Source organism: Corvus cornix, chromosome 2 (genome assembly GCF_000738735.6).
Source record: "Corvus cornix cornix isolate S_Up_H32 chromosome 2, ASM73873v5, whole genome shotgun sequence".
Taxonomy (NCBI): domain Eukaryota; kingdom Metazoa; phylum Chordata; class Aves; order Passeriformes; family Corvidae; genus Corvus; species Corvus cornix.
Genome location: NC_046333.1, coordinates 132,556,220 through 132,583,561, shown reverse-complemented (window position 1 = coordinate 132,583,561; position 27,342 = coordinate 132,556,220). Strand labels below are relative to the sequence as shown.

The window sequence follows — 27,342 nt, the reverse complement described above, 5'->3', positions numbered from 1 at the left end:
GCATTAATGTAAGGATCTGACAATCCAAGGGAAAGAAAATGAAGTAATCTGCCAGTAAGAAGTCCTCAAGCTGAGGGTCAGATCCTGTTCATGGAAACCATCTGGTTGGGACCCTCCAAGCCACACCAAACACAAATGATCTTTTAAAAAAATATCCTATTCATTAATGCTTCGCAGCTGCACTGAGTGTTACTTCATTTTTCCATGGCAACATCCTTTCTGTTTCAAGGATCTGATTTCAGTTTTGGTAGCAACATGTTCGTTTGCCAATACTGAACACATTCATGTGTTAAAGAGAACGAATTATTACATTCTTGAAACAGGATCACCCCCTATTTTCATTTCTATTATGTCAAGGCCTATACATGCTAAATAATGTACACTAATGATAAACCAATGAAGCAAGCACTATTTTCCCTTCTACTTGTAAAACATTATGTAAAGTATAACTCTACACTCTACACTTTTACAAACATATAAGCCTAAAAATGTCCAATGACTCTTGTATAAAAAGGAAAAGATTAAGTTACTGGAGTATTTTTAATTCTTATTTTATGAAAAGGAATGTTGTTCATTAGAGAGGAGAGTTAAATAAATACTGCTGAAAAATTAAGTCTTCCTAACTGAGGAGGGTAGGTTGGAGGGAAGAAAACAAAACAAGTGACTCCCCACAAGTGCAATGAAGAGGGACAGGTTGTTCAAGTCTTTACAGCCTTTCATGATAGTGATACCATAAGGACATTCCCTTTCATAACCCACATTTTACGGCTACATATTTCAATTAGAGGCACTGAAGATTTGCCACAAGGTGACACTTGCATATGGGTATCTCTCCAGGGAAGTTGCCTCTCTCTGCATTAGTCAGCAACCCTCATAGCTCTCAGCAGAAAGGTAACATGTTTTTCTGGGTACAGAGTATCATCTTGCACTGACTCCCCAAACTGCAAAGAACCGCTGCTTACACATCTCATGTGCAGGTTCTGGTGCACTCAGTATTATAAGACCATAGCTCAGCTGCCAACATCCAAATTCGTTCTGCACTTAGACCATCTGCAGTTGAGGCAGACATGCAGTGTTTTTTACAATTTTAAAGGGAGAACAGAAATACATGTCTTGAAGGTAGACAAAGTAAAAACGTTATAAATGGAAAGCAGAACACAAAAGAACTAAGAGAGCAGGCTACCTGTACATAAAAATGACCATAATAAGGATCAGATACATTTTCTTTGACCACTTAAAACACAGTGTCATTGTGCTTCATAGTATTCCTGTTCTTTTCTAAGAAAGCTTTTAAACATTTTAAAAAGGTTTTATTTAGTTACAGAAAACTCAAATTATTGCTGGTTTGTGGTAAGTAACCAACTTAAGAAATAATCCTATGTCATAATTGACAAATAACTGCTGAGAGCTGAAACTGCTAAATTACAAGTCACAGAATCTCTTCCTGACCCCTGGATAACAACATCGTTCAAAGAACAGAAGTCTTATCAATTCTGTCCTTCCCTTTCTCACCTTTCAGTGTTTCACTTCGTCAGAAATTTTTACAAGTTATATGTGTTACAGAAAATAAAATTTTCAATAGTTTCAGGTAAAGGATTTATTTTTTTTCAAATAAATTCAGGGATATTTAAAGGCATGTGACATACCTAAGTTTTATATGTAACAATTACATTCTTATGTGGTTGGCACTCGTTGCAACATTACTCATTAATTAATTTACTTTTAATACAGATCCTTCATTGTTCTCAATGGAATTCAGCATTAACAGCCAATTAAAAAGAATTGTGTTTATACTGCTTCACAACTTTAGCAACTATTAGTATGAAGAACATGTGAAAAATGAGTATTACCCTCCTACACAGTGTAACTGCCAAAAAGACTTCAAGGCTGCATATAAAATCCTACAACAACTAAATAATAAACCAACATTTTATAATTAAATATGAAAGTCTTTTCCCTTAAATACTAATAGGTTACCACAACTCCAGTGCAAAAAATCTTCATGCAATATTCTATCAGAAGCAAGCCAGGGCTAGGCCTAAGCAAGTACCAACTTTGGATCCAAAATAAACTTTCCAGTTACTTTGGTTCCAAACACATTTACTTTCTCTAACTTCCACTAAAAGAATAATCCGTTGATGATTTTAAGTTATGAAGTTCAGTTTTATCTGACGACAACTACAGACTTTTCTGTCCTACAATCATGTTACTAAAAGATCCAGGAATATGAAAATTAGCTTTAGAAAAAAAGCCACAGAATCTAAGTGCTCCAGCATTTAACCAGACAAATTATTCTAGAAATTTCCCTTTTTCATGCCAAATAATAATACAGAAAATCTGTATGAATTTAACATTCAAATATAGTTATATAATTGTAATAAAATGCACATTATGTATAATAAAATAAATATAACACACTTGAATTTCAAAACAGAGTCATGATACTCATTTTCTTACCCTCTATACATTGCTTTGCACAGATTTCCCATTTTGGATGGTATTGAAAGAAACAAGATATATATATATGGCATTTGTGTCTTGAAAAACATATTTAAATAAATTAGACATAGGGACTACTAGTAATAATAAAAAGAACAGGAAACATATCTATAAATCCTTCATATTTCACAAGGAAGGACTATTGCACATTTATGTGGAAGAACATACTTGAACTTTCCTGTAGTGCTTCCTTGGAGTCTTGAAATGTTTTGCTGATAACATGTAATAGACTTCTGGGAAGATACCGGCAAACACTTTACAAAGTACAATTAAAGCATAAGGATGAAACAAAGTGTGTAAGCTATTGTATGAATTCATAGGGGTGTTTAATTTCAACACAGAAAAAAACTAAAATTATCATTTCATGGTCATAATCATGAAAATAGAAACCATGAGTACTCCACCAAAAAAAACCTGTAAAAAGTAAATAAATCTAGAACTTCGAGCACCAGAAAAAGTACCCATACCTCTGCCAGTGTGAGCTCTATTCTGTATGTTAGGTCAGAGAAGCAATATATTTACAAATTACTCTTTGAGAAAACCCTTGCCTATCACTGCCACCAGTCTTCATCTCCACAGAAAGAAACACTACCTTTTTTTCCTATCTAGTAACACATAAACTTCATGGTTGGCATTTTAACCATTCGTCAAAACATTTGTTGCTCACAAAAAAGAGTATCATGAAAAACATATGAGCCAAGTATCATAGTCCTGATTCAGTTTTCCCCCTTTGTTATATTAATATTTTTATTATGACTCAAACTGTAAGCCTCATTTATATAGGGAGTCTCACTGTGCTAAGTGCCACCCAGACACATAACAAAAATACACTGCTTCCTTCAAATAGATTACAAATTCTCTCTCTTATCTACACATTTTAATCTACAGTGGTGAGAATATTAAGAAAGAAAGGAAAACAAGCAAAATACTCATGAAACGATGAAAGAGAAGGCTGAAAACTAAATAGATTTAATGGAAAGCACCTCCTCAACTTCACTGTGTTCTGCAATCAGGTGACAAGTCTAAAGTTCTTGCTCAGGCAAAACTTTCAAACTTTCTAAAACTGTGAATTTTAAGTACTTTCTACATAAAAGAGGGGTGACAGACATATTCTGGGATAAGCCTGTATATTATTAAATGTATTTCTTGATAGCAAGAAGGAACAGGCATTCAACAATTACTTTCTGTAATAAAGACAAAAAACTTGCCAAAAGTTGAAATAAAGACAATTTTTTGGCATTTTGTGATTTAATTAAAAAAAAAAAAGAAATTGCTACTATATCCTGGTGTACCATAAAATACTGATCTCATAGAATGTATGGTTCAAGAGGTACAGGTTATAATAATTCTAAATTAGGATAATTTTTCAATAAGCACTTGGTAAGTACTGGGAACAACACAGTCCTGATTTTAGCACTTCTAAGCCATCTAATATTTGTTCTTGCAATTTTAACATTGGACTCGTAACGTGGCATCTATACTGATGCACAAAAACTCTGCTTTCACTAATCAGCAGCTACAATCTAGAGCAGTATAAACCAAAATGCTTTCATCCGAGCAGCCACCTACTTGTCCTTCACGAAAAAGTAGGCAAGTAAACCGCTGAGCCTTCACAGTGTAACAACAGTAATTGTATCACACACCTCAGGAAAGTATTTATCATATGCACTTTCCTCAGATGGTTTTAGAAAAGAAAGCATTCTGCAAAACTGACTGCTGGTTTTTAAATACAGAAAAGTGTGACAAGCAATTTTTATTCATATAATTTTTGAAGGATCTTTCCCTTTAAGTACAAAACAGTATTTCAAAACCTAATATTTAAAACCAAAGTATTCTTTGCTTAATTTACCCAAAATCTTACTTTATTTTTCATTCTCTCAGACTTTGAAGCTACTGAAATAAGACAATAAAACTTAGGAGCTCCTTTAAAATCCCTCTAATAAAAAGCACTAGGATGCATTAAAAGTATCATAAAGTTTGGAAACACATAGGGGTTTTTTCACTTCCTTTTCATCTTACCTGAAGTGTAAGGCACTTAACTGCATTCCACACTATTCCAATAAATTCCTTCATTCTTTCCTCAGGACTTCTGCAGCTTTCAGATGAGTTCAGCATGGTTTTCATAGGGAGTGACAAAGGACGAGATTCTAATGCAAACAAAAAAACTCAGTTACAAAAAGAACATCTAAGTAAATAATATACTTACTGATAGCAAAGAAAAACAGTTACTTTACATTCTAAAAGAGTCTTTCTCTCACTGTGTATATCTCACTATGCACATAATAATAATGTGTCTGTATTAGTTTTAAACTTGTCACTACAACTGTACCAGTTAAACCTTGTGAGAAATACAAAGCAATAAAATTAAATGCTCCAACTTTTTAAACATGAACTGCTAAGAAAATAATAAGAAGAATGTTTTATTTAAACAAATTAAGACAGTTTTCAAAGTGTGATAACCTATTTGATGATGCAATCGAAATCCAAGGGGTTTTCACATACATTGCAGCCAGTGCCATCTAAAGGTTTCACCTTTCTAAAATTGTAAGAAATTACAGACCACATTAAATAACAGCCTTTAATTTGTTTTCTTTGAAAAATTCCCTTAAAAAACTTGAGCATGCTTCCAAAAAAAGGCATAAAAATTAAACTATTTTCTTACTTTGTCAAATTTTAAGGCAATAAAGTATGAAATATTTCACCAAAATTCAATGTTTTCTAATAAAAAGAGACATTTCCTTAAATCGTTAGTTATTTAATAACATGAACTTGAAAAGATTTTAGATAACACAAACATTAAATTAAATATAAGCACACTAGAACTTCAAAAGAGGACTGTGAGTGGTGTATAGTTCCTTCTGACATGTTTTACAGAATATCCTTCTCCTTGTGTTTTGGGATACCCACCGAATTATTGTCAGCTTATTTAACATTTCTAGTTTTGGCCTACATGTTGTCGAGCTGACAAAACTGCAGGAATAAATTATGAAGACTTCATGACTTAAATTTAAACTAAATTGAAATCAGTGTGTGACAATTTATGTCTACCAATTTGACAGCTAGGAGAAATCTGTGGCGTGAAAATTACAGAAAAATTCTTAAGACAAAATTAGGCTATCAATTGAACTAAGGTAAGCAAAAATGTATGCTCCTTGATATGCATCACCGGTTCTTCAGTAAGGCAATGGAACATGCGAAGATTTAAAACTGAAACATCTAAGAAGTGAATTTCTGCCAAGAGTATGCAATGTTAATGTCACTGGAAGAATTAATTTGTGCCATTTCCCCCCTCAAGGCTAGAATTCAGTAACATTATCAGAAAAAAATCCCTCAAAAAATAGTATTTTTAATCATCTTAAAGAGAAATGGTCACTTTATTAAACTGATGCAGAATCCAAAGACTCAGAAAGAGAGGTGGTCAAGAGAGTGAAAGAGGATTTTTACGGCTGCAGTATAATTATTTCTCTCAGAGATTCCTGGCTCCAATTATGGATATGTTAGAAGGATAAGGAATGAAAACTGGATCGTGAGAGTGTAAAAAGCATGACATTTCAGGACTGTTTGTTGTCAGCTGTTCTGGAGAGACAAACATGTAAATTGTCCATCTGGAGAAGCAGCGTGCAATAGCTGTTTTGTAACATCTCACACAGACAGTTTTATGCCATGCAGTATGTCTTCCATCCACATTATGAATGGATTAAGTTAAAACAAAGAGATTAATCAAGGAATAGCTGCTCTCCTTTAACTTATTACCCCACCTCAATTCACACCATATTCTGTGTAGTCAGGCCCTACACTATACATACACTACAAGGTAAAAATTAGGAACAGCTTGAGCACCAAGAAATATTAAAATAAGAGTCATTGAAGCACAGAACTCTACAACACAAGGGCGGGTAAGGGTGAGAATGGCATACGAAGTCACTCTGAGACTCTGGGAATTTCACAGGTAGGATACTTCAGTTCAGGATGAGTAGATAAATACAATGTAAACCTACATATTCTCCAATCCATTCAGCAGGGATTCTCAACATCCTACATCGCTTAACAAGCGCATCCCTCATGAGTGGAATTTAAAGCTAGGTTTTGTTCCAATCTCCCATATTTTATTTGCAGGAAAACAAACAATGCTAATTCTCTCTCAGTTAGTGGAATAGCCAGAAACAATAATCTGTGAATTAAAAATAAAACTAGCTCACTGAAGTACCTCCTGTTTTTCTTCATAAACATGTAATTCAAACTTGCAAAATTCCAGAAATATCCATGATAAAAACCAGCTTCACTATGACCCCTCATGCTCAACCAAGAGATCAAAAAAAAAGAAAGTCTCAAAATCGAAGAGACAGATAAGGAATCATTCAACCATAAATCATAGAAAATAGAAAAGGAATAAAAAGTATATCAGAGTGGAAGGAAGAAACAAGCAACCAAGTAACTCCTGAAGAGAAAAAAAGAAAGTAGTACATTTTTTTTTCCTGTACTGTAAATCCCAGAGTTTTGCCTGAAGGGATGCTGGGAAAGAAGTGTCTTAATTCCCTGTCAGGCAAGGACATCAGGAAATGACACTTGCTAAGACACTGTCAGGTGTGACTACCATGAGTGTTTGGCTAGTCCTCTACAGTAGACATGTAGACTGGATCAGCCTCATCTGTCTCAGTATGAAGGTATTTTCCTAAAATAATTATGCTACTTAGCTACTACTGAACTGAAAACCTCAAAACATTTCCTGGCAATGTAATCAGTCTTGTGTTGAACCCAGGTGCCAGTCAGCAACAGCTAGATAAAACATATGATTTGTATGAAACACTTCCAAATTGATGAGGGGAAAAAAACCACCAGAGCAGGGACTGCTTCAGGTTACACCAGTTGAATTTTTAAGAAAACCAGTGTACAGGAACATTTTAGTCCTTTATTATTTAATTCATATTTTTGCAAACATATACACCACCTCAATCACACAGAAGCTTCCACGCTTACCAATTTCAGAACACATTGATAATGAACAGACTTTTTCAAAAAATAGTACTCATCGAAGGAGCAGTTTTCATAACTCATTTCACAATTTCTGGTTAAAGTACAAAGGGAGTTCCAAGGGGTAATCCTGCAAAATTACTTATTAAAGTAGTCACTTTGTAGGAGATTCCACCAAGCAAGACTTAGAGGTATAAATTCTAGTTAAAGGTGTCTTTCTTATACAGACATGTCTCCTTCTTTGTGTTTTTTTAGCCTACTGGGAATGAGTTCTTTTAGAAGTCTGATCCAGAAAATACATAAGTTTTGAAAATAAAAATAACTTTTGTGAAAATGACACTACTCTGTGCCATTAATATTCAGTGACTTAAGCAATAGAAAAGGGAAAAGAAAACTTCTGATGTGCGATATGGGACAAATGGACATTTCCTCAAATAATTCAATGCAGAAAAAACCACACATCAGAGACTTCCATTACTGGGTTGAGGACTCCTGATAATCTGTAGTCAGTGATGGTCTCATGCTTTCTTCTCCTTACAGCTAGCAATTAAACTAAAGGGGGGTGCCTTATTCCTGATTTCTATGTGGTACAGGCCTATCAGGTCTCAATCCCTCTGGCACAAGATGGACTCATTTCTCCAGTCCCACTGTGTGCCTCAGATACCTCACGCATTAAGAAGGCAGAAGCTTCTTTCTGGCTGGAAAAGGTTATCCTGCTGCAGGCAAACCCACACTTTCACTGATGCTCAAAAGCTCAGAGCACTCCTACTTCAGGACAGGTCACAGACAGACACCCAGGCAGCAAGACTCTCTCCTCCATCAGATTTCATGACTGTACCCAAAATGTGTCTGTCCCATGACCTCAGCAAGCTGGGCAAGCTTTCCTTCCAACATCACATCATCTATCATACAGCTTTTCACACACCAGAAGGGAGCTAAGCTGAGGAAAATGCTGGTGCAATCTGACCACAGTTACCGAGAGGCCATGACAGCAAAACACATTAAAGGAAAAAAGCAATCCAAGGAAAGTGCACTCTTACTACATGGCTCTTTTTCTAGAAAGATTTTTCTTCTACTAAAATTGGAAGCAGTCTGCAGAGAGTCAAAGTACTCATTGGGATTTCTTTAGCAGGTACTCAGTTTCATGCATTAGATACGTCTTTCCATAAAAAAACAAAATAAAAAATACTAAAGTGTTTGCAACAAATGCAACACCCTAAGGAACTGATCAAGGGGTCTAAAGGACTAGAAATGAGATCAAAATACAGTGGAGGAGAAAATTCAAACTTTAAAAAACCCCCCAAAAATCAAAATGGCCTACAGATACATACATACATATATATATATATATATAATATATATATTTTTTTTTACAGATGATGAATTGTTTTCCTCATATGTAAAAAACCCCCAAAATTACTCCCCTAATTAATCCCCAAACAGCCACCACCTCTAAAGACCTGCAACTTTTTGTAAATCAGCAGGTTTTTGGTTTTGTGTATAATATTAAATAAAAGTAAAAATTCAGTGAAACTTGTTACATAAAAGCTTGTTTGTCCATACATTTGCCTTCCAATTTTCCTCACAAGTCTCTATATTTTTATACTTGCAACACAATAGAACTAAACATATGTGTTTATAAAGATATTTGAAGGCATTACAAATCATCCACACTTTTGTGTAAGTATATATGACAGCCAAAGAAATTCTGTTCCAAATATAATACACTTCCATTAAATAATTTTATTCTGTGATTTAATATTAAAAAATTTTACATATACAAGGAATTGCAAAAGCACAGAGGAATATCTTGTTAAAATACTTCCTATCTTAATGCACTATTTTTCCCACCATTCAATTTCAAAGCAGCAGCTCACTGAAACCATGCTGAGAAGCTCAAACCTGCATTTACCAATATTTTCTGAACCATCAGTACCCTTCAGAAGTCTTTCGCAAATATTCACATTTTATTTTGAGGTGTCTTAAGACAAGTTATTCCCCACACTTCCATTCCTGGATGAATGATACTTGAATTATTCATATAACTGATATTTTTTTCCTAAGAATCGACTATGGTAATTACTTTTTGAAGTTTGCACTCTCCATCAGAATGCTTGAGAATAAAAGCAGTACTTAAATGACAGCAGGAAGTCCTTTTAAGCTTATAAAAATATGCAATATATTTGCCAGCATACTGAGTAGTCTTTGCATAAATAATTTCTTTACTGGCCTTTGAGCATTCTTGAATTCTACTTTACTAACACTGCAGATAACACATTACTTTTTATCAAGATAATAACTGAGCCACACAGTCCCTGGCAAAGCATGAGAGTGAGTCCCTTACATGCAGGACAATGGCAGCAGAGAGGTATAATGACTGAATTTGTGTGGTCACCCAATGAGTTAACAGCAGAGTAAGTGTTAAAACACAGAGGCTTTTAACATGTGTCAATAAACAAAGACAAATGTGATATTAATGTTGTGCAACAAGAAAGGATCTTTCTGTGTGAAAGTGTATGTTGGCTAGGGAATGCCTATGGTCAGCATTTTCTCCCACCAAATTTTTAATGATTGCTGCACTGTTTCTGGCAAAAAATACCTATTCGGTTCTGGGAACAAAAATAAAAGAGGACTGACACTTTTGTACAAATCAAAACCAGCCATTCAGAGGCCAAATTGAGCTACCATATTAGTAATTACAAAAATGTGATATTTGTGTGTTCATATCTAAAGTCCGCATCTGAATTTATCTTAATATCAGTTACCATTCCAAATACAATTTATACCATGAAGTAAGAATTTCAGCTTTTGGATCTGCAGTAAGTTCTGATAAATGTGGAATTCTGCCTAGTACTCTGCCTTTTTAGAAATACACAAAGTTCCTTAGAATTATAAATATAATTTAAAAATAAACAACCATTTGCTCTCTCTCAACACTGAATTTCTTCATACAGAAAGAATGTTTGATATATGACATTGGCTTTGAGTTACTAACGTTTCTGAAATCCACACAGAGAACTGAAGAAATCATGCCACCATAACAAAAATGTTAAACGTTTTACTAGCTGACAAAACTCAGAACAATTCATTTTCAATATAGATATGTGACTGTCCAGCCATTTAAAACTTTCCATAAATCACCTGTGCCTGGACACCTTCCTTTTAAATAATCCAAGAACTGAAGCCCATTTATAAAAATCCTAGTATTTTCAGGCACCCTAGGTAAATGTGCATCAGATTTAAATTCCTGATTTTACTTATTCCTTCAAGTATTTTACTTAACCTGTTTAGCATCTATTTAATTTCATTCATCTTCCCAAATTAATCATCAGTCATACATTTCATAGTAGGCATGAATAAACGATAATCATTCAGTTCATTGAGCAGAAATAGTGACCTACTAATTCAAATACTTCAGATAATCCATTGATTTCTTACCAGCCAGATTTCTCTCACATTTGCCAGTTTTTTTGCATTCCAACAGCTCATTTTAGCAGGAATCTAACTACATTCTAGTTGTACTTTAAGAAAAACAAAATCAGTAACTGCATCCAGTTTTGCTATGTACAGGTCCTATTCTGCTACACTGAAACTTTTCAGTAGAAACTTTATTAACTTAAGACAAAACTTCAAAAAAAACATCAATTTGTCTGGAATCAGCTGTTCTAAATAAAATAGAGACATGTCTAAATTTAAAGCCTTGTCCCTTCTTCAGTTTTATGTAGAAGTATTTAATAGTGGTTCAGAAATATCCCATGTATACTTTGAAGAAATTTTAAGAATTCAGTAAAGCTTTCAAAATCGAATTACTAGCACTTCCCATAAACCCCAAGAAATTCCAGTTATAGTAAGTATCTAACTTAAGCAACTTAAGTTTTATTATATCTACACTACCAAATGTTAAGAAGTGATTAAAAGGAAGGATGGGGATCTTTCTTTGCCTGGTTTCTTATGGAAAGAAGGCTTATGCAATCCTATATTCTCTGTGAATGCATGCAATTCATTTAGTTGACCTGTAACTCCTTAGGTATTTGCTGGTCAAATTCAAAAGCATAGTATTTTAAAGATACTGTTTCTACAAGTTCTAGGAAAATAAGTAAGAGGGGTAAACCAGCAAGAAATTGGCAAAAGGAGTGCTGCCCTTATTAGAATTCAGGTGATTTTTACAGAACAGAAAACATAAAGGCTATCTAAGACAAGAGGTCTCAATTTTCTTGCTATTACACCATCCTCCATCTACTTGAAATACAAATAGTGGACTAGGTGTAACAGCATTTTTAAATATTTCAAACTCTTTAATTATTTCTCTGTAAGAACATAATTCCAAAGAACAAAATATCAGTGTTGCAGACAACAAGAGATTTTTCCAAAATGCAATGCTTTTATATCCTTTATTTCTCTCCATATGCACATACTCTTATGCAAAACATCTACACTTCCTGCAGAAGGAAACAAGGCTGGATTCTCTTCTCAGCTTTGAACTTGGAACTAATACTGAATTTGTAGTGGAATTAAAAGACCAGTTTGCTGTGTGTGAAGTGCAGACCTGGTCTATGAAAAATGTTGCCCCAAACCCACCACTGTTTCATTCTCTTTTGCAAATGCCCTTCCAATCTGTCCACCAGACAATAAAATGGAGCAGTCAGGTGCTAGACATAGCAATGAAAAACATCTGCTTCCTTTTGCAGGCCTAAAGTACACTCATGACAGGGCTGAAACGCAGTCACCACCTGTACCATGAACAAACATCTCACTATTGCATAACAGGGATCAGCAAAATTTTGTTTGACAAGTGTATGTTCAGTCATGGGACAAAGCAGTCAGTTTTCAGATGCTTTCATAACAGGTTATGGAGCTTACTCCAACCAGAAAGTTCGCGACTTCTTAGAAGATATATTAAATTCCATTTACCTACCTGTTCTCTGGCTGTAAGAAAAGCCAGCTTTCAAGATTCTGAGTGACCTTTTCAACCTCTCTAAAGTAGCCTCCTTCATCAAAGGCATTCTTCATACTAAGAGCATGTGTGAGGCTACTTTCCCACTGTTACTGAAAAATTAGATGCCATAGTCACTGGATTATACCTCATAAGGTAATGTTAAATTTGTATCTGCGATATCATGGTTACTTCCACACTGATAAATGTTGGATGTCATGGTAGATGTTAGTGAAATTAAATTTCAGTGTCATGGCTAAAAAAAAACCTCACCAGGAGGCAGTAAAAAATCCAAACCCCCATATTCAATTCCATCTTTGATCATGAAAAATGCTGTATTTTTCAAACAAAATGTGAAAATAATTATAAAAAATTTATAAATATGAATGAAAATTACAGATTATTTTAGTAATGAACAAGCACACATCCTGAATGTGTGAAAACAGACACTCGGGCTTAAATCACTATTCAGTAGTGTGCCCAAGACAGCTTTCAAGGATTGACCTATTCATCTACTGCAGCCCATACTATCTTCCTGCATAAGTATGTTACATATATTACACAATTACACACTTACATAGCAATCATTTTTCCTCTATTGAGACATGAGAGCTCTACCTCTATACACAGCTGTAGGTCTCTGGATCACTAATCATTGAACATGGAACTGCTGAATTGCTGAGAATGGGAGGAAAAGTGGGTGGACAGACAAACAGAAGTAACCTTTTTTTTCAATATTCTTTATCACCTTACTTGTTCACAGCCACATCATACCAGATTTAAACAATATATTCCATTATCTTACTCTGGTTGTGAAGCCACTGTGGTTAAGGAGATTTATAAATAACCACAGTTCGAGACTTAAGAACAGTAACCCTGGATTTTCACAGATGCCATATAGATAGTAGTTTTGCTCTTTTCCCATGCTACATTTTTGGCAAGGTGTCAGCAACCATTAACTAATAAACTGAACTCAAGATCAACGTTTTAAATAATTTTACAGCTGTGATTACAAACTGCATTAATTTAGTACATAGGGTTGGTTTCCAGCAGTTCTCAAGGGAGTGACTGCTGAGATCATGCTAGACCTGAAAAGAATTAATTCAAAATCACAACCTGAATAGCATGATTTTCAGATAAATCAATCTGCAAAGATCATGCATATGTACACATTATCAATGTAGGATCTCAGTTTTCTGACAACTTAGAACATGTGTAGCTAAAGCCCTGATGATTAATAAAGACGAGTTGTACAAGGATCACTGCCTCTTTATCTAGAATGCTTTTGTAGAGTTGGTAACATTAGACATCCTAGATGTATAATCAGTGTGGTATTCCTGTTATAAAAAGGTGACACAAATAATGAAAGAAAACTCAGACAGAAAGTAGGTGAAATTAACAGAGAGGAAATAAATTGAAAGATGGTGGGAGTGAGTGAGCCAGAAAAATTAGAAAGAAGAAGAAGAATCACAGGCACTCTATTTTTAGTTTAATAAACTATGGTCACTCATTCATCATGTTCTAACACATTATACAGCTGTAAAGAAACAAATTTTGAAAGAAAGAATCCACTGAAACTTCTCTGAGAACGGGATCTCACCTTTCACATTTGCATCCAACCTTTTCTAACCTCTGTAACTCGTAGCTTTGTAATGAGAGATCTTTTATTTCAGAGACACAAAATATGTGTTAGCTTCTACTGTCCCCTGAATCTTCCACTACAAAGCCAGTTTTTACAAACCTGGCACGAGGAAACTCTACAGGAAAAGATTCCAACATCACATGAAGTTTCAGGGGACTATACACAGAACAAGCCTGCATGGCCCTGCAGCATTACATGACTCTTTTTAATTAAGGGAAATCTGTGTGGTCTACTGAAGCAGACAGCATCTCTTCAATTAATTTAATTACTATACAAGGCGTTTCCTCTTTGACATTAATTTTGTATTTTTAGTCATAATTTTTGCACATAAATATCAAATATTTCTGCTATATTGTACCTGCCATTTTATCTCCAGAGTATAACAAATACATAAACATTTTAAAACACAGGTGTGCTGGGTTTAGGCTGGGGTAGAGCTAATTTTCTTCACGGTGGCTAGTACAGGGCTGTGTTTTGAATTTGTGCTGAACATAGGTTGACAATATAGTGATGTTTTTGCTATTGCTGAGCAGGGCTTACACAGAGCCAAGGCCTTTTCTGCTTTTTGTACTGACACAATGGCAGGGGACTGGGCTTTTATGGGAGGTTGGGAGGAGACACAGCCAGGACAAGTGAGCCAAACTGACCAAAGGGATGTTCCAGTCCATATGACATCATGCTCAGTAAAGCTGTGAGAAGGTGGAAGGGGAGTGATGGAGTTTGTCTTCCCAAGTCACCACTGCACCTTGATGGGGCCCTGCCCTCCTGGAGATGCCTGAAAACCTCCCTGCCCATGGGAAGCAGTGAATTAATTCCTTGTTTTGCTTTGCTTGTGTGTGTGACTTTTGCTTTCTGGATTAAACTGTCTTTATCTCAACCCACGAGTTTTCCAGCTTTTACCCTTCCAAGTCTCTCCACAATCCTATTGCTGGGGGAATGAGCGAGCGGCTGCTTTGCTGGCTGGGGTTAAACCATGACAACAGGCTGACCTTCAACACAGTAGTGTCAGGCACACTGCCTCTTAAAAATAAACCCAGTAGACCCTCTGATATGTATATATAGATTCACTTGAAAAAACAGTGCATTTTTTCAACAATTTTAAGTTGAAAATTAATGAAACCAAATTCAATAATCTCTTCTTTAGAAGACCGCTTCTAATTCCAAAAAAAGAAAATGCTTAGTCAATGTTCTCTCTTGAGAGAATTAGTATCATCACCTCTCATTTCTATAGTATCAAACTCTATGCTGCAAAATTATTAATAGAGAAGCCAAATATCTACTTAATTTCAAAAAATCGTCAGCATCTAGGCTAAACTTATTGGATAAATTGAATGAGTAAAGCAAGTGGCAGATAACAAATGAAATCTACAAATGAACTTTTCATTTTTGCAGCAATGTGTGTTGTCAGTAACTGAAAACAGATCTTGATATTGACTTCAAACTAAAAAGGTGAAAGAAGTTAAGATGCACAGAAACCCCTCTTTTGCTTTTATGACATTTTTTAAAATTTATAATTTCATTTTATTATTTCTCATACACACAACCCTGCCCCCAAAAAGAAAAACTGGCATCCATGGCATTTCTAGATTTTGAACAATAATATTTTCTTTTATATTCTGGTGTGATCAGAGAAGATAATACTCAAAGTGAGGAATAACAAACACTAAAGAACTAAAATGGCTACTGTGCTGAGCAGGTACCAGACTGGGACACTAATTTTCAAAATCCAAGTACAAAGCTATTTCTGCAAACTACATGCCTGCTTTTTATAAACTGGTTAAATAAATGAAGAAAAAATAAATCTAGAATCTATTCATGCAAATAGCTGGGTTTGAATGTCAAATGTTCAAAATAACGGAGGTTTTTCTAGTGAATTACACCTTTGTGCTTTGCAGGCACAAGTAGAATTAACATCAAGAAGAAGCAAATCATATAATTTATGATGTTGATAAAGCAGAACAGATGACAAATACTGTTAAAAGAAGAATATGCCTGGTACAGTCATTTCATCACAGGCAAGAATAAAGTAAATGCATAGATGAATTGTAAAAATAAATGGATAAATGGTAAAAATGAAGGATATTCATGAATGAAATGGAAGTCGTCGACATTAATCTGCTGTCTTACTACCAGTGACAACATGACAACCCACTAATATTCAGCAAATAGATTTTCTGAGTTAGCCCCTTTTAATCACAAAATAACATTTAACTCGACAATTATTGAACAAGACTGCGATCTTAGTTTCAGCAGACAACATCTTGAAGTGCTTCATGATAATCTGAAAATAAACATCAATGCAAAGGAAAAGAGAATTTGTTCAGTGTATTTCAGAAGGATCACTAAAAGTCTCAGCTGGATAGTAATTTTTTTTGGATGATCACCTACTTTACTACTTGCCGACAGTACCATATGAATAAACACACTAGAAATTAAAAAAAAAAATCATCTTGATTAGTGATAATGAAGTTTCACTTTAGATTCTTAAGTGGCCAGAAAATACTCCTAAAATAAATAATTTCTTGAACTCCATAAGCAGAAGTGCCAACAAATGCACTTTCTATGGGTGACTGATTTTGAAAACAGTGAACTTTAACTGTTTATGCACAAGTCTTGACTTCCACAGATGCCAGACTTTAAGCAATGTAAACAGACGGACTGAAATTAGAGATTAATCACAGTGTGAAGTCTGACAAAATTATGGACTAAATATCAATGCGAATAGCAGATATTCTATTGAAAGCAGATCTCCATTATCTCATTTTACAGAATGTGTTATGTGAGACTATAAGGGCCCCAAAGAGAGCCCGAAACAAAAATGAGAATATACATGTATTTGAAAATTATACATTTGATTAGTTTTAATGTTAAAGGTTTTAATTTCTCTAAAGCCGGAAGTTTTTCCACAGTACTTGCACAGCTGACGCTGTTCAGTTGTGGAGGCATGTAAGTGAGGAAGGTTGCAGATGCACAATGGATAGTTTCAATTAAGTGATATACCTGTTACTGTTTTTGTTTTGACAGGACTGCTGGCATACTCAGAGGCTTGATTTGACTGCTGCCTTGCCAAAGGTGCACTTCCAACTGATGCTTCATCCTCTTTCTTTCGAGTTATCGACGCACCAAGCGGAACAGCTCCTACAGACTGCTAGAAAAAGAAGCACCTCATGAACCACTAAAAACCAAAACACATTAATATTGAATTATGGCACTGTCAGGAGAAACCTGTTCTAAACTACGTATTTTGAAATGTATAGAAGACAACTTGAAACACTGATTGGAGCACAAATATTTTGAAAACAAATTGAAATGAAATGCTACATTCAGACTTGCACTTGTAGTTCTTTATTTCAGTCCTGTTAGTCTGAGGAAAAGCTCTATGAAAACAAAAAAGTGAAATAAAACTAACTTAGAGTACCATGGTTGTTAGCCAACAAAAAATCATATGAATAAACCTGGCTGATGACTGAAGTAAAATAATTATCTAAATGTTTAATGGAAACTGGAAAATTTTAGCCAGTTATGAAGACCCAAAGGAATTTATTAACCTTCAATAAACTTCAAAATATAGGATGTATGGATATTTCCACATTATTGTGCTTCTTCTAAAAATTTTAAATATAAGATTTAACTGACTGCTACTGATTTTGAATTGTTTTGTCTTTCAAGCATATCAATAAATGAGAAACTGCTCAAAATGGGAAACTGCTATACAAAACTAAAGACATTAAAACCAAGTTTGAAGGACTGCATCCTTATTTTAAGATTAGGAAAGAGTGATGTGTATTAATCCACATGGGTTCTGGAACAAATGAAAAGAGTCTATTGGCTTTGTTGTTACTCTTTCATTAATGCAAGCTAGAAAAGACAAAATTATTAAAAACAATTCGATCTTCCATGTTGCTATACAGTTGGCACTTAACATTTTGCTGTAACATCAGCTGCTATGTAAATTGCAGATGCATCCCAGTTGACAAAAGCCCAATACTTCTACCGCTGATTTTGCAGAGGGTTATCATTTAAAGATGACAAAGTTTTTTTCTAAAGATCAGACATTAGGATTACACGCATCTTAATTTTTGTGTAATTTAATTTTGTTCATATTGGAGTGAAAATGTAATCCATATAACTGCATAATGAGAAACCTCACACATTGCATTAGGAATCTCTGTGGGAAACAAATTCGTGTGAGGCAGGCAATGTGCTTGTAAATTTTCTCCAATAGAAAACAGATCATTGAATCAAGCAGTGTGCAATATGTGCACACATACAAAACCCCAAAACAAACAGAAAAATCACTTAATTGAAGGGGAATGACTTCCAAACGCCTTCACCATTTTCCACTATAAAAGTAAATTAAAATAAGACAATCAACTATTTAATCCTACTCCAGTGAAAACAATCAATTTATATATACAGTGGTATGCAAAGTTAATAGAAAAATACTAATGTCAATGACAAACAGAACTCTCATCTCTCCTCCTCCCTCTATATGTACAGTCATTAGCTTTGTCTCCAAAAGCACTAAAAAGCTTTTCTGGAATACAGTAACATGCCACCTTGGCATACCCTCTAGTTATAACACCAACAAAAATCCCCATCAGCTTTGAAAAGACAACCTTTACACCACAGAAATACTTCCCGCTTGCATACAGGGAAAGGATTTGAAGTTTTGTAAACTTTCATCAGACATTTTACACCACTTATTTTCAAAATCTTGCAATTTATCTGATACAACCTTTCATAAGGCATAGCCATCTGCAGCTTTCCCATGACAGCAACTGTTGAGCTGTGATTTGGCAATTCCGGATGTAACATTGCAAGAACACTGACTTGCCAAAGTGAAGCAAGAATTATGGAAGAATGAATGCAGACACTACAGGACAGTACAAAAGACAACAGGATGGAAATACCGCCTGAAGAAGCTGTACCTATTTCTGAACCACTGAAGAAATGGATCAGCAAAATATAATAAGTTACACCACTAGTCAAAGAGTGAAAAACATCAAGGCTATCACAGCCAGATAAAGCTGGAAAAAATTATGACTGAATATTGAGTGCTGATCTGGACAATAAAACAGCTGTTTTATCTTTGCTCACTGAAATCAAGCCTGATGTTGCTGCTGATGACGCCCAGTACAATCTTGTCAGGTTTTTGGCAAAAGATTTCTGGTTAAAAGAATCCAGAAGATGAAAGATCAGTGTTGAACTATATGGAAAAGGATCATCAAGATTTGGGGTTTAGCCACAAACTGATTAGGAAATTGTGGCTTGGGAAATAGCAGATGACAAGAGCCCCACAGCTGTAGGAGAAGATGAATCTGATGGGAAAGGAGACATTGCAGGCTAGTGTTATCATAAGCATTTCATCAAAAATCCAAAATTTTGGAATCCAAAAAGCCAGCTATAAAGTATGTAGTAAAGCTTAAATACACCTACTTGGGATTAAGCTTTATGGTTACTAATTGGTAGTGTTATAGAAGATAAAAAGCATGTAACAAAGTTCTGAAACTACAGCAGCATTTATATGAGGCTGTTTTGTTGACACAAAGTCAAAATCAGATCCTGTTCTAGAATACTGACGGTTCTATCATTGCAAGAATGCAATGCAATTATATACAGAATACTAAAATAATAAAAATGCATGGAATTCAAAATAAGAAAGCTTACTACTTTTCAAATGTAATTATTACAATTAGGTTTTTAAGCAGTGGCTGAAAAACTACAGACAAGCAATCCTTTTCTTAATTTAATTTTTATAGGCACAAATAATCTGACATTACACACCATATTAAGTATGTGTACACAAAACACACACACACTTAAGCATGCAAATAGATCAACAGATACTTTTTTTTTCTTTACTTCATACTATGTGGTCAACTTTGGAAATGATAAAGATCTAAAACCAGAGAAAGGCTTGGAAAAATAATAGCTAAAAAAAAACTTGCCAAAAATACAATGGGCCAAAGCATTTCCTGATTTATGTGGAGACATGCCAGCTAACTAAAGCTAAAATATACTATAAAGAGGACTAATTTGCCTTAGGTGAATTAGTATTTTATTTTTCTTGGGACTTTTTGTAATTAAATATTTTATTTCTGAATTATAATTTCCCACAAGTGTGAGGCTGAAGAGACTGCAGGCAGATCTAGGAACATGAGATATAAGTTTTACAGAAAACTTGAACAACTGAGCAGACAAGTAACTTTCATTTGAGGGATGCCTATACAGTCACCTCCCTAATATCAAACCAAAGGCAAAAGAATATTCCAAGATAGGAACCTAAATATTATCACTGGCTTGTGAAATGTCAAATTCAAAAGCCTCAGCCCAGACATAGGCTGCTGTCTTTGAGATGGTACTAAACCCAGTTATCCCATATGGTGGATGCTGCATGTACACAGCCCAATGTTTACATGTGCAGGAGCTTGCAACCAGCAAGGAAGAAAAATAAACAAAGTCTTTGGAGTGGGGAGAGAGAGCAGTTCTGCTCAAGATATGGTGTTTATTGAACATCTAAGATCACTTTCATGCAATCACTATCTAGCTCAGAGAAGAATATTTACCCTTGCTTACAGGACTGTCCAAACTGTACCAGAATGAGCTGTGACTGCCAGGAGGATCCACCCTGTGTACCTTGCAGCAAGTTCTAATGACATGAAATTGCAATCACTGCTTGACTACCAAGTTACATCTAAGTGTTTTGATTTCTAAGATTACTAATACACCTAAATTTTTTCAGAGAGTTCAAACAAAGCAAGGCATTAGGCCTAGTTCCCAATTAAAATGAAATGAATGAATAAAATTGCATTAATTAAAGTTAATTGCTAAATAAAAAGACTAGGCTTGCTTAACCCCTGGGGTTCACAAAACCACCTTCTTTCCTGGCAGGTGAACTTGCTAATTCAGATGAAATTCTATGACTGCTCCAGGTATGCATTTCAGGTATTGGGAAAGTGTTCTGCTGAGATAAAAGACTGATCACTGATTAGCTGTAATGTTTCCAAACCTACGCGATGGACTGATGTCAGCCAAGAAACCCCTCATTTTCACCAACTGATGAAAGCATTCCATCACCAGTTTCAAGGGGCCTCTGAAAGCAGAAGATACAAGGTTTGAGTTTCATGTAGCTTTAGTTCTTTAAGCAAGCAGCAACTTCATTTCTGTATCCTTCAGAAACTTAAATGCTTTCCATGGGGTAAGAGGTGACGGAACCTGATAGGGATAAACACGGTGCTTCTGACCTGCAAGCAATACCAGAAATCAAAATCTATTACAATTTGAGAAGTCTCTGCACACCAAGAGGATAATTATGTTTACTGTAGAAACACGCTTGTTTTATCAAAGCCTTTCCAGCTATTTATCAAGGTAAAAGAGAAAAACGAGGCAGCACAGCTCTGCCCTCAACAGCCGACTTTGCTGCAACATGGAAAAATACTAAGTTTGGGTAATGAAACTTCCTCTTACATTGTGTCATTCATTCATTGCCATTCATTATCAGAAGCATTTGGCTCTTAAAGCATCAAGGATGTGCAATATTCCAAAAGTCATTCTTAGACTGAACAATTTAAAGGCTCGACTTGTTCTACAAGAGTCTACTGATCAAGTCAAGATGATAAAATTACTTCATCTTAGTCAAAAATTCCAGGGAGATCTCTGGTGCAGACTTGTGGATGAAGTACCACCTGAAGTACACACATCAAGACTGATATTACCTTCAGTTCACAATGAACTTTCCATAAAGCTGTGAAAGGATTTTATAACATAGTAAAATTCCTAAGATAATGGTAGAGAAAAAAGAAAATGAGCAGAGAAAAAGCAGAGTTGAAGAAAAAAAATATTAAATTGAATTGTTAATGACTGACTTTTTAATCTACCTACACAGCTGACAAAAAATTCTTGGGTTTGAATCGGGATACAGTCTTCCAAAGTGCAGATGTTCATGAGAAGAGGGAGAAATCTGGATTCTGAAATCAGGTAGGTGTATTACATTCCAGTGTTTTTAAAGCATGATGAATCTGGAATGAGTGACTTAGTATATATGACTAATAGTTCAACCTGACCTCTTGGGTTTAGATCTATTCTGTTACTGAAATGCTCCTTAAACTATGTAGTAACACATGCACATGTATGGAACAGCCAAAAAAACCTGACAAAAATATGAGCAATACAGATTTATATTACACATCTATGTGAGCATATTTCTGGTAATTCAGTCTTTCCCTAAAATTACGCATCTTACCTCACAGAAATCAATACTGTAAGAAAAGTATTGACAAGTTACAAAGGCTTTACAGTAATGTGCATTTGAGAAAGATGGCACGCAATCATTGATAAATTTATTGCAAAAAGTATCACACATACTGACTGTCCCATATCAAAGTATAGCTAAGGCTCCTTTTCAAGGAAAAGAAACTTCCAAGTTTTATCTTGTAAAGCTAAGTATGGGCTTTTACAAGAGAGCACATATATGAAAAACAGCATTGGTTTACAAAATTAAAGCCACAGTTGAAAAATTCTTAAAAAATAGTCATAATAAAATATTAAAGAATAGCTAAAAATTACTAGAAACAAGGCCTTGCTTCCACAAGACTCACCTGAAGAAAATCTTCCAAAAATGTCAAAATAAAATATTAAATTACTGGAAACAAGGCCTTTAAAATTGGCTTTATTTTGCTTTTTATTTGGGAGGCATTGTTAACAAGCTATAAACAGCGTGAGTACAAGAAGTCACTCTGTAGTGGTATCTTTGTCAAATTCTGTTCAAATTAACCTTTCATAGGGCATTTATAAAGAATTTACCTTTTCAACAGGGCACTCAGACTCAAAAAACGCAAGGGGTTTAAGCAGATAAGCAACTGGTGCACAAACTGCTCCCACACTGAGTGTCGCTACACTTACAGCTCATTTTACAAAAACCATCCGTACAGACTAAAGTATTCTTAAAAATGAACATGAATATACTGGCCTCAGTTATTGCACCAGTTCTGCAGTTATTAGCTGCTAGGCAGCAAGATGCCAACAGAGCTTTGGCTAGCAGTAGGACAACAGTAATAAATGAAGAAAGGTGATCCTCACTGGGCTGCATGTACCCCCACATCCCAGCACAGCAGTCAGTCATTGTTCTGTTCCAACTGAATAAAATCTCAGTGAGGCCAAAGAGAATTACATTTCTCAGTGGCTTCATCATATTAATCTTAAAGAAGACATAGCATGGCTTTATGAAAAAGACATTGAAATGTTATGAGTTTTGTAAAACTGCAGCTTGTTATGTTCCGTATTTCTAACTTTTCATGCTTTCAGATAAAACCAGTTATAACAGACACGGTGAGGATTTCAGTAGATAAAAAATACATGTACCACCAAATTGGCATTATAAACCTAAACCTAAAATCCCAGAACAATAGTTAAAAGGCAAATATGAAGAAGTTCATATGTAAAGGTGTCCCCTTCCTGTGGGGAGCCAGACAATCCCAGCCCTGTCTTTTATGCAATCAGAAGTTTACATGACTATAGTTGTACCCTGAAATAAATTAATATTTTCATTTAACTTATTGTATCAAGTACTAACATTATGAGTTAAATGTATACACAAGAGCCAAATATACTGAAAGGTTTTCTAACTCTGTGTTCTCAGGTAGAAGTCACAACTTTGTCTTACTCAAAATGACAGAGCAAAACCATTGTATTAAGTAGACATTAAAACTTAAAATATCTTAAGATCTCTGAATCATACAAAGAACTTCTAAAGAAAGTATTTTCTTTTTTTTCTGTTGCAATTGTATAAGACTGACAGTTAAAATAGAGGAAGAAAAGAACTTTACCAATCAATAACATTTTGACCATAACTTTTGCTTGAAAGCATCATATCTTTTGGCTATTCTGTTAAATGTTCAAAAATTAGGAAGGCTTTATAGAGCATTTTTGTTTGGTTATATTAATTAGACTGTGGTAACAAGCTGAGTTTTTCCAAAAAATAATGCACAAGGCCTAACTTTGACTAGAGTCCTTATTCTAGGATAATTATAGCATTACATAAAGAAAAAATCTGTGGTTAAGGCTAATTTAATACAGGTATAGTTTTCTTTTCAAATAAAGTTTCTTCATGACTGCTACAGACACTTTAATTCATATTATTACATGCCGTCCATTACCACAGTTATGTTAATGATGAAAATAGTATGACATTGACAGTTGGGTTTATAAACTCATATTTAAAATAATTTCAAATTTCTAAGACATTCTAAATGCTAATAACATTAAAATTGTGATACAGTAATTTTAATCATGAAAAAATTTAGAAGACTGTATAAGGTAATGACACAAGTTACAAAATAAATACTTAAACAAAATCTGGCTAAAAATGTTTCCACTGATGATGAAAACCTGGGACAAACAAGTTTCCTAATGCAGTCACTTAACCCATCTAGTCACCCAGTATCAAAAGAGAAAGCATCAACTAACAGCTGATTAAATACAGTGATGTTAAAGACACTTTTATACAAACATTTGAAATAAGCAGGATAAGCAGGATCGATTACATTTTGGAAGGCTACGTAACAGTAAGAAGTAGAAAAATGGTTTGTTTTGCAGAAGAGATATACCAGGAAATGTTGTGCTGCTCCAGTTATGATGCAGGAATGAAGAATAACTCAATACATTTAAAGCAGAGTAAATTTATTAAAACAATAATAAAACTTCACTATCACAGTGAAGTTTTTCAGATGCTGGTGCAGAATGAGCTTAATGGGACTCAAATTAATGTTTGACAACTACTACCCAGCAAGGTCATTTACACAAAAGAAACAAATGTTTACAAGTCATGTTTATCCTCCCTTTTCAGGGGCCCAGAATGAAAACTTCTCTGACATGCACAGTATTCTATAGTTATGAGACAAATATCGAAAGATTTTTACATTTATCACTTAATAAATGACCACTTGTGAGACAGAACATCACATGACATAAACCACCAGTCTGATCAGTTATAGCAAATTTAAGTTCCAGGAAATTCTGCCAAATAACAGTTATAAGTAAGTCTAGTTTAAGGCAAAACCATTGTTCTTTTCAGGTCAGGAGTATGTGGCATGAAAATTAGGGTTAAGAATATGTCAAAGAAACCATTGCACCACACAGACCCACAGCCTTAGCTTCTTCTTTTTCAAGCACTTCATATGCAAATATGTATTTTGACATGATACAGAATCTGCTACAGTGTTCACTTCTGTCAAGTTATGAACTGTATGGTTCATCTCCTATTAAAATGGGGTTTAATAAGAATGCTGACTTTATAACCAGTTATGCAATTATTTGATAGACCATCCCAATATTTAAAATATGATGTACTATTCAGACACAGGCTTATGATGTCTCAGTAGTTAAAATTAGTTGCAAAATAATGATCCTAAATGGTGAACACAAACCCACTTTCTTTGCTCTTTTAATTAAAAATGAAAAAATTGTGAAATTAAACTTTTAATATGCCAACTTAACATTTTAAATAATTCAAAATAAGATCAACAGTGCGTGCAAAAAACTACACAGAAGAGGTAACAAACAACAAATACTTGGAAAAATGCACTACCAGGATATATAGAAGTGAAAGCTTCCCCTCTCCCCATCTCTTTTCCTTCAAAAATACATACCTGCTGAATGTGTCTACTAACTCGTTTCTGAGGCTGGTAGATGAGCCAAGTATACAGGACTGGATCAACATTAATTGCTAACCCTTGTACACTGGACAAGAGAACAGCACCTGCACACCATAGAAAAGAGAAAAAAACTGTAAACTACCTTCTCAAGAATCTCCTTATATATATTCAGTTTTCTTGCACACAAATCATCTTTAATGCAGACTTTTTTTTAGCTTGGATTTACATATATAATAAACAATAATACTTAAAGCATAAATGTCAATAACTTACTCAAAGTGAGAAACTTACCAGCACTACCAGTGTTAGGGAAATGTACACATCAAAGAATTGCAGCAACTTGCATTTTGATTTTGCTTAATAATTTTTGTCAAGAAAAATGCTTGTTTCCACAAAATTGCTTGTGTAACTGAATACACAGAACCCTCAAATTCTCAGCCAACATTAAAACTGCAAAAAATGAGTCAAAAAGACCCTTGACAGAAAGGGAAGAATATAATGCATGACTCCCCACAACCTCAATTAAAAAAACCCCATGGTCTAGGACAGTGAGTTCTTTTAATAAAGGCAAGCCTACTTTACACTAGTGCTCTGTCCAAAGCTCAGGACAAACATTTTTCATGTAATAATGGTCGTGAATATTTTTTAGAGGATGAGTTAGGCAGAATAAGGCAAATTTTTTAACTCTGACAACACTGGCAGCTTCTGTACTGTGAGCTCTTAGGATTTTCCTAAGCTTTATTATATACATCTTATTTTCTTTAAATCTCACCTTCTAAGACCTAGGACAAGACAGGGCTACTTTATTTCTTAAAAGTAAACTTCTAGTTTCCTTACATTTGTGAAGAAAAACTTACATGGAAAATGTTAAGGCTCAAAAAAGGAGAAAAACTATCTCAGTACCCAAAAACATTAGCATATACATCAAACCATGCACACTAAAACCTAATTTATGAAGCACTATCTCCATTAAACCTGCATTAAAAATCTGATGATACATTGGTGAGGCTTTTTTTCTAATAGTGTATAATAATGATAATGTATCTATTGCAGCAGAACATAATCACAGAGCTGTACAATTCAGAAGAATTCTTCTATTGAAGAAGTGAGGCAAGTAGTAGTAGGCAGTTATCTTTTCACATAAGCTTTGCAATTTTACTACAAATTAATAAATGAAATAATTAAATAAATAACAAAATAAATTTAAAACTAAATCCTGGTTACTGGAAGATCCCAACACCAAATTCCACAGAATTACAGTAGTTCTATAATACCAAGAATCATAGTTCCTAAAGCAATATATACTACATTTACTCTATGGTATATAATGTAATTATGCAGCAATCTGAATTTAATAATAAATTCAAATACATTCAGAAAGCTTGACACACAATTCAATGTACTTTCCAAAAAACAGTAAAAACATGTGCCTCAAAAGACACATCAGAAAAATTATAAATGGGAAATTAATTTTAAAAATGTAAGTTATGAGTTTATTGTATATAAAAAAAATTTAAAACCAGCTGAATTCCAAGTGGCAGAGGACCCACCAACCTGGGGTGACACAAGCAAAGCCTGATAAGCACAATGGGAAAATGGCCATCAAGAAGTACACAAAGATAAATCATCTGCCTAGCACAGGC

The 27,342-nt window shown here is 34.6% G+C and overlaps 1 protein-coding gene across 6 annotated transcripts in view; it reads right to left on the bottom strand.

The window, feature by feature from the left end:
• VPS13B (vacuolar protein sorting 13 homolog B) overlaps positions 1-27,342 on the bottom strand; it is a 436,854-nt gene that overhangs the window by 212,496 nt on the left and 197,016 nt on the right. For 5 of the 6 annotated variants that reach the window (XM_039549957.1, XM_039549959.1, XM_039549955.1 and 2 more), the window contains exons 20-22: positions 25,694-25,803; positions 17,046-17,193; positions 4,519-4,646 (exon numbers count right to left, since the gene is read on the bottom strand). In XM_039549957.1, the coding sequence (XP_039405891.1) occupies positions 4,519-4,646; positions 17,046-17,193; positions 25,694-25,803 (386 nt within the window). The remainder of the gene's footprint in view (positions 1-4,518; positions 4,647-17,045; positions 17,194-25,693; positions 25,804-27,342) is intronic. The other variant, XM_039549956.1, reaches the window with a different exon arrangement.